The following is an 8448-nucleotide window of genomic DNA, read 5'->3' as shown; positions in this document are numbered from 1 at the left end:
AGTTGAGATGCTGCAACCAGTGTTGACGTTTTTGCTTAACAACTTAAACAATTATAAAATGTGTTGCAGATGACTTAATCAGTTAATTGACTCAAAATCTGGTTGACATGTGGCTTAAAAATTCAAAACAGGCTCGGGTGTTTATCACTTGTTTGACTATTGATCACAGTAGAGGAGGCTGGAGTTTAAAGGTACAACCATGGCGTTGTTAACAACAGCAGAAACGGAGGGAAAACACAGACATTAGAAGCGGGTATGGGAGCTAATGAGGAAAGAGCAACTGTAAAGATCTTGACAGGAAACTCCTGTTAATTTCCTGAGGCCTCGGGTCTGTCACAGTGTCTTTTTTGATACTTCCACTGGGTGAAAGTATCACCCCCCCCCATGTTAGCTGCTGCTTGTTGTCCCACATCAGCTCCTCCCAGGCTTCCTTCTTTTCGCCCAAATCCAGACATCCTGTCTGCAGTATTTAACAAAGATGGCAGTGTGTGAATTGTAAACCTAAACTCCGGGCATCAAAATGTCAGAAAGCCAACGGTTGACATCACAGAAGTTAGAGTCGAGGGTGTCTGCGCAGCACGATGTTACCACGCACCTGTGAGCAGTTTGAGCATTACGTTATTCAGGCACTTGTTCCCAGGGTTTCTCAGATCATTTAAGATGCTTTGAGTGGACACACACCTTTAATAACTAACTAACAAAGTGACTGAACCAGCCGTTAAGATGACAAACAAGTGACTGATTTATTACTAGTAACTTGATGATCACCTTCCTTCAGACGGAGTTCATTGTAGCCGATTAGCTGCGTGGTTTAATGGCTGTCAAACAATTACCTAACAGACTGTCTGTTAAATCAAGTTTATCTGAATTGTTCCATTTGATGTTGCTGACTGATGCACTTGCTAAGGCTGGGCTCAGATTAAAGGACTTTCTGGTTGACAGTCCTGAAAATGCAAAAGTCATTGATATTAACACATTTAAATATGAATGGGTTAGTTGGACAGCTGAGTTAGGGAAAGGCAGATCTAAAATGTGCAAGCTAGGTCCTGATGGCCGAGACATTCACTTTACAGAGAGAAGGGACGATATGGGAACAACAGGTGTAATATTATCGTTTGAGGCAATGGGATTTCATAACGCCTGTAATCTGAGCACAGCCTCTAGCTGGCTTACAAGTATTTGTTCAGTCACTGTGCATTTAAAGTCGCAATCATCTGTGGGAGTCACCAACCAATCAAGTTTAAATTTATATGATTAGATGAAATGATCCAAATATACACTCAGTTTGGTAACTCAGATCAACACTTTGACATTATTTTGAGAACACAGACCCAGGTCCAGTCAAACTTATTCTCTTCAGACACGTCTTAAAAACTTAAAATAATTATAATAATAATATCTTTCCAGTATTAAATAATCTTATATAAAAACACACACACACACACACACACACACACACACACACACACACACACAAAAACCTTAGAAATAAACGGCAATGCTCCCCCTCCCAGTTCACAACGTACATTTCTATACACATCGTCCCACTTTTGCATCTCCTGTTCCTTCCCTGGGTCCCTCCTTCCCTTCATCGGTAACGTTACTTCCATCGCCGCGGCTCCATGCAGTACCAGTTCTTGTGCAGCAAATTGTCCCTGTTGCTGTTGTTATTCAAGTCTCGTCTTTTGTATACTTCAATGCAAAGCTGCACAGACATTGTGAAAAAAGCTTGATAGGTGATATTCTTTTCTGGCTTGCTTGTATACAGATATACATATGTATGTATGTATGTATGTATGTATGTATGTATGTATGTATGTATGTATGTATGTATGTACATATAAATATATACATACATACATATATTTTACTCATGGCATTGGGTTAAACATGTATTGATAATGATAGTAATAATGAGGATAATAGGAACAATCATAATCTGAGATTAAGAGTAGGAAAGACGGTTTGCTACTAGCTTGGAATTCAAAGGGGTGGATGGTTTAGGATGAGGAGAGACGGACAAGTCAAGACAAAACGTTGATTATTTCTTCTCTGCACGAGACCTAAATAGTCAGTTTAGTTCTTTAGGCTCCGCCCAGTGTCCTCGCTCCCTACCAGTCACTGGTCAGTTTGGTGCTTTGGTCCCGTTTTGGCGGAGCGGGAGGTGGGCCTCGCCGCAGCGTTGCATAGCCTGAGATGTTGGCATGTTTGGTGGAATGGGAGTGCGAGTGGTGGCGGGACAAAGTGTGGGAGTGTCCTCGCACACCGTGCTGCTGCTGCTGCATGAGCTCAGGGGGAGGAGGCGGCAGGAGCGCCATGTCGTCCATGGTGGCCACGGGCTCCATCTTAGAGGAGGGGATGAGGTGGGAGGAGGTGAGTGAGCCGTGGCGAGACACCGACTTCCGCTTTAGGGTGCGGTTGAGGTCTTCCAGGAAGTGGGGCTTTAGTGCCAGTGTGCTTGGCCCCGGGGATTTCGGGCAGGTGGGGGGGGTGGGTGAGGAGGAGGAAGAATAAGAGGACAGGGAGGGAGGTGGGGTCTGAGACAGAGGAGGAGGCGAGAGCGGCATTACGGTTGTGATGTCATACTGGGTCGTGTTGCTCGTCCGCCGGTTCAACGTTGGAGGAAGGATCGCCCCCTTTTTCAGCGAACCTTGTTTCCATGTCGAGGACGATAAAGAGGAGGGCACCGGCTGTTGAGGCGGCTGCATCTGAGGCTGGGGGTTCACCACGGCGACCTTTGGGGGGTGATGAAACTCCGATGGGTGGGGAGGAGGAGGGAAAAGCTCAGAGTCACTGGGGGGCGGGGGGAAGTAGTCGGGCGACGTGTCGACGCGAGGAGGCTGGGTGGGCGGAGGAGGAGGGGGAGGGGATGGGAACTCAGAAGGCTGATGGGGCTGGCTTGTCTGCAGCCCCTGGAGGGCCAACGGGAGGTTCGCTAAGTTCAGCTTCCCCGGCTTAGGAAGCGGCGCGGGAAGCGCGGAAGAATCCTTTGAAGGAGACCCAGTCGCCGACGAGGAGCTGGAGGAGGTACCCGTTTGAGGAGCTTGGCCAAATTTGTTGACCAAGCTCTCCACCTTCTTTGGCCTCTCGTCCTGGGTCTCGCCTGATGAGTTGGACCGGATGGAGGAGGCTCTCTGTGGGGCTGGCGGAGGCCCCCGCTTGATGGATCCTGTGGACGAGGTGGAAGGCGACTTCTTTATGGGTGAGCCTGTCTTGGAGGAGGATGAAGAGGGAGGCGGAGGGAATTCTCCCAGGGAGCTGTCAGGAGGAGGAGGGGGGAACTCTGGGGACAGTGGCGCCACAACGCCTCCGGGCTGCCACTTTGGTTTGGCCTTGACCGCTGGAGGAGACTGAGGAGCAGGGAACTTAGATCCATCAGGGGAGTTGGAGGCAGGCAGAGCAGAAGTAGCCGAGTTTCCCGGGAACTGATTGACAATCTGTTTGACCAGAGAGGAGGTAGCGGCCGCAATGGAGACTGAAGTAAAGGAGGAGGAAGGAGAGAGGGCAAGGTTTTTGGAGGAGAGGCTGTGCTGCTTTGGCAGAGTGGGAGGCGGCTGATTCGGAGAGTGTCCTGTTGAGAAGCTTTGCTGCTTTTTAACCGGCCCGTGGCCGCTGTATGGCTGTGTTGGTGACACAGGTGAGAGGGCAATTGGAAGGGAGGAAGGACCCGAGGGTTTGCGAGCAGTTTGAGGAGGAAAACCACCAGTGAAGGTTTTGGGAGGCGCAGGGGGGGGCGGATTGGGGGACAGAGGCCGGAGAACTTGCAGGGTGGTTGGGGGCGAAAGCTCAGCTGGAGGTGGAGGAGGGGGAGAATTATCCTCACTCGTTTCTGGGCTGAAGTCGTACACCATGTGTGGAAACTTGTGTGCCAGGAACTGCTGGAGGCCACTGTTGGAGAGCTGATTGCACGAGTCGGGGAGGGGAGGCGGAGGCAACCCATTGGCCTCCGGGTTCTCCGGTGGAGGAGGCGGGAGGTTGGTGTGCTCCTGCAAGTCCTCATCCAGTGGGGGTGGTGGTGGGAGAGCAGAGGGGCTCGATGGACCATATTTCAGCACGGCCATGGCTGAGCCAGGAGTCGGTGCCGTGGGTGGGGGAGGAGGGGGAGGAGACGGCGGCAGGGGAGGGGAGGAGCTGTAAGTAGATGGGAGGGTATTGTAGTTGGATTTGATAGACTGGATGGGAAGAGCAAGTGGGGCGGCTCCTGTTGGCTGCGTCATGGGCTGGTTCTGGTTCTGGCTCTGCAGCCGAGCCAGCGTGCTGTACTTGACATATGAGGGGGTGGTGGATGGCTGATGGGCGACACTTGCGATGGGGGGGGGAGGCGGAGGTGGAGAGGGCGGTGATGGAGAGGAATCCTCAGATGGGAGGAGGCCGTCTGTGTAGCTGGTCCGGGTGGGCTGGGGGGAGGGTATCTGCACAGGGATGGGCCTACTGATAGGGTCGATCCTCATCATCTGGAGAGAGGAAACGGAGGAGGAGGAGAAGCAAAATTACAACAAGTAACAACAACTCCACCGTTCTCATGTTTCGGAAACCACACAATCCAAGACGATGCAAGATGCAAGTTATCAAACACCAAACCTACGCAGTCTGAGAACACACCGAAACTGAAACTCCATGAAACACATTGCAACATCAAAGTAGGTAAATGGCATTCAGAACTTTGTCACTCATTGCCCTACAACCATCATCTTGAGGATGGACTGTATATTTATTAAAGCTTTTTCAATATTATTATCCATTCAGAGGAACCTGACGGAGGTACTGTGGGCTGATTGAGGTCAGTCCATCTATCCATCCAGGTTCTTAAAGGTCCCATGGCATGACAATTTCACTTTATGATGTTTTTTAAAATTAATATGCGTTCCCCCAGGGCTGCCTTTGGTATGTCATCAAAAGTTGTATGTATATATATTCACACTTAGTAAAGTGCAACTCCACAATCACAATCGGCCAAGCGCCGGACGGAGCCGCGCTATTGTTGCCAAATAGACAGGAAGGAACTTGAATGGTGGAACGTGTACGTTCAAAAGTTGTTTTAGTTGAGCAACAGAAAACTCTGATTGGACAGATAGTCTAGCTAGCGGTCTGGGATTTACCCTGCAGAGATCTGAGGGACAGGTAACCAAGTCCTCAGATTGGACAGATAGTCTAGATAGCTGTTGGATTACGCAGCAGAACCTGAGGACCAGGTAACCATAGTCCTCAGATTGGACAGATAGTCTAGCTGCTGTCTGGATTTACCCTGCAGAGACCTGAGGACCAGGTAACCATAGTCCTCAGATTGGACAGATAGTCGCTAGCTGTCTGGATTTACCCGCAGAGACCTGAGGACCAGGTAACCATAGTCCTCAGATGGACAGAGTCTAGCTAGCTGGCTGATTTACCCTGCAGAGACCTGAGGACCAGGTAACCATAGTCCTCAGATTGGACAGATGGAGCGATCTCAGAAACCAAACGTGGTGGATGTAGACTACCAGCTGAGGGTTTGATGTGAATGTAGCAGGGTTTATCAGCTACTTAATACAGTGAGAAAAGTTAGTGTGTAACTCAAGCTTTATATGATCTACCTCTGTAACACTATCTTGTATAATTTGCTGAATACTGTTCAGAAAAATACTGTAGACTCAGACAGTCAGAAACAGACCATACGGCTAGTCTGCAAGTCCAGAGGACATGGAGTTTCAGAGCATTAGCTAACGCTACGCTAACGCTAAGTGCGATGTAAATACAATACCTGCTGATTAAATTAGTGCGATAAGACGGATTTGTTCAAAGACAGGTCACTGCAGAGCACAAACACAAACATCCTAGTGTTTTAAAGGCTGCAGCCAAACTGTTAGCATGCCTGTTGCATCACTTCCTGTCTAACCTCCACTCCCTGCTCCTCCTGCACAAAGAGGAACTGGCATACGTCCCTTCACCTTGGACCGCTGGCAGGGAAGCAGAGGGGAAATATGGGAAATGCAGTCCTCAAGTTAACAGGACAATGCAAAGACACAGTGTGTTTGTGAGAGGTCTCACCTCTCCTTGCGTTCCTCTCCTCCAGGCGTCGGAGAAGATGGAGCTGACGACACTCTGCGAGCGGGCGTGGCCTGATGATGTCATCTCTGAAACGCCACTGTCCGATTGGCTGGAGTGGTTGGACTGGGACTCTGGGGTGTGGACACGTGCAAAAGTCAGTTTTGTATAACGTTGTTGACGCTAATTCTGTTTTATTTACTAATGGATATTATTAATATTGCAAAACGACTGTGGTTCATGTTTGCTGCTTTTGGTAGAAGATCTTGTCATACATTTGGCTGTTGAACCAAATCTGACTGACAGACAGACCTGGAAGGCTGGAGGAGCTGGATCCGGACTTGATGGAGGAAGAAGAGAGGGAGGACCAATCGTAGGCCGCCTCTGTCCGCCTCATTGCCTCCTGAAAGTTGATGTACAGCTGCTTCCCGTACTGACAGAGAGACAGACAACAGGGGATGGGAGATGTGCAACTACATCAGAATGACAACAACCACAAAAAATGCATAAAAGCAGTTCTAATTTGGCAAGGAGAGTACTGCGTCTCCATCACACTGAACGTGTTGCAGCATGGAGACTGTTACGGTACAAAAGACACATACGAGACAGGCAGGGACCTTTTGGGTTTTTCTGACAGGAAACTTTTTTACCTTGGCTATTCGAATACTGTGGATCCACTGTTGGAGGGTTCTGACATCGTCACAGCAGAGGTACTTGATGTACTGAGACTTCTTCTGGATCTGAGGGTGCTACACACACACACACACACACACACACACACACACACACACACACACACACACAACCCACACACACACACACACCACTTTGTGATAGTAGTGCTTGCATGCATCATTATTACTATCATTTTAGCTATTTACTACTTGTACTTTTACTACAAATCCTGCCACTTGCTGCTACAAATGTATCCCCCAATGTATTTAATGTCAAACCACTGCCGTATAAATACATTAAACAACAATATGATTCTTAGATTAATTGTTAGTATCTGTTTTCTCTGAAATAGCTTTCATTACTCTGTCACACCACTAGGTGGCATTGTGAGAGAACAGTGCCACAAACCAGACAATTGTAATGTATTTCAAACCCCATCACTCCTACATGTGTATGTAGATGTATTTGTGTGTGAATGTACCTTCAGCACCATGCAGTAGTCGGTGGGGGCCTTGTACTTGCTCTTGTAGTCCTGGCCGAGGTAGACATTAACGTGATCCAACTGGAGGAAACACACCAGGTCCCTGGATGCCTACACAAGCACACGCGTGTCCAATTTCAAGTATCTTTTTTTTTCAGTTTCACAATAAAAAAAATCAAACAAAACAACAAAACGCTTTTCCCATATTGCCCCCGGGGCTTCTTGTCATCACTCACACACACACACACACACCACACACACACACACACACACACACACACACACACACACACACACACACACACACCACACACACACACACCACACAACACACACACACACACACACACACACACACACACACACACACACACACACACACCTTGGCCTTTCCCTTGGGAACATAGTAGATGCCAGAAGCCCTCAGCAGGAAGTAGCGTTTCTTCCACGACTTCTTTCCGTCCTCTTTTAGCCACAACACTCCCTCCATCTCGGGGACGGACACCGAGCTGCCGCCAAAACACTCCTGACGCACACAGACACAGACACACACACACACAGAGAAAAAACAGATGCATGGGATTGTTGTTCAATCTCAGTGTTCACCACATTTTTACCAGCTGAACTACATAAAGTATGAGTGCAGTTTGGAGACAGGATGACTTGTTCACAGCAGTTTGCTTTTCTTACATTCATCCCAATATCATTTATTTCTCCCTAGATATTATACAGATTGACTGTAAAGCACATGGCAGGTGAACATGAAAGCGATAGGTAATTGGGCTGCTACTCAATTTATCTTCATTGTTATGTAATCTTTTGATTATTTCGTAAATGGGAACTATGCACTAGTTTCTTCTTTACCTTAACTGAACAGCTTTGGAGTCATTGGAATTGTTCTGACTTTTTTCAAGCTGAATGGTCTTCTCGCTCCCCCCTAGTGCCTGTTAGCGGAAAAGCACCCTTGCCACTTTTGGCCAGCAGGTTGCGGGTCTCAGCGTCAGGAAGTATCGCGTGATATCAGGTCTTGCGATGTAATGAATTGCTTCACGGCCCTGCACACATACAGGAACCGGCTAACAAGGTAGCGATGGAGTTTTTCACACTATCGTCATGGCTGAGCTGGCAAACAAACAGCAGACAGCTGGGAAAATATTGTCGGAGGAACAGAGAAAGAGGAAACGGCCGACTGACGAGGCGAGGAGTAAGACATAAGTAAACACAGGAGCTGCCACATGTCTATTCTGAAGCTGTGGGGGGGGGGGGGGGGG

General features: G+C 48.4%; 1 protein-coding gene across 1 annotated transcript in view; it reads right to left on the bottom strand.

Annotated features, from left to right (window-relative positions):
- Nucleotides 1-343: 343 nt before the first annotated feature.
- The window catches only part of raph1a (Ras association (RalGDS/AF-6) and pleckstrin homology domains 1a), a gene marked incomplete in the record, with an annotated part of 104946 nt that continues 96841 nt past the window's right edge, over nucleotides 344-8448 (bottom strand). Inside the window, 6 exon segments of the mRNA XM_032515390.1 lie at nucleotides 344-4454; nucleotides 6025-6155; nucleotides 6334-6454; nucleotides 6672-6770; nucleotides 7178-7288; nucleotides 7560-7703. Of these exon segments, the coding sequence (XP_032371281.1) occupies nucleotides 2112-4454; nucleotides 6025-6155; nucleotides 6334-6454; nucleotides 6672-6770; nucleotides 7178-7288; nucleotides 7560-7703 (2949 nt within the window).

Source organism: Etheostoma spectabile, chromosome 5 (assembly GCF_008692095.1).
Source record: "Etheostoma spectabile isolate EspeVRDwgs_2016 chromosome 5, UIUC_Espe_1.0, whole genome shotgun sequence".
Classification (NCBI taxonomy): domain Eukaryota; kingdom Metazoa; phylum Chordata; class Actinopteri; order Perciformes; family Percidae; genus Etheostoma; species Etheostoma spectabile.
This window is presented reverse-complemented; position numbering and strand designations above follow the sequence as displayed.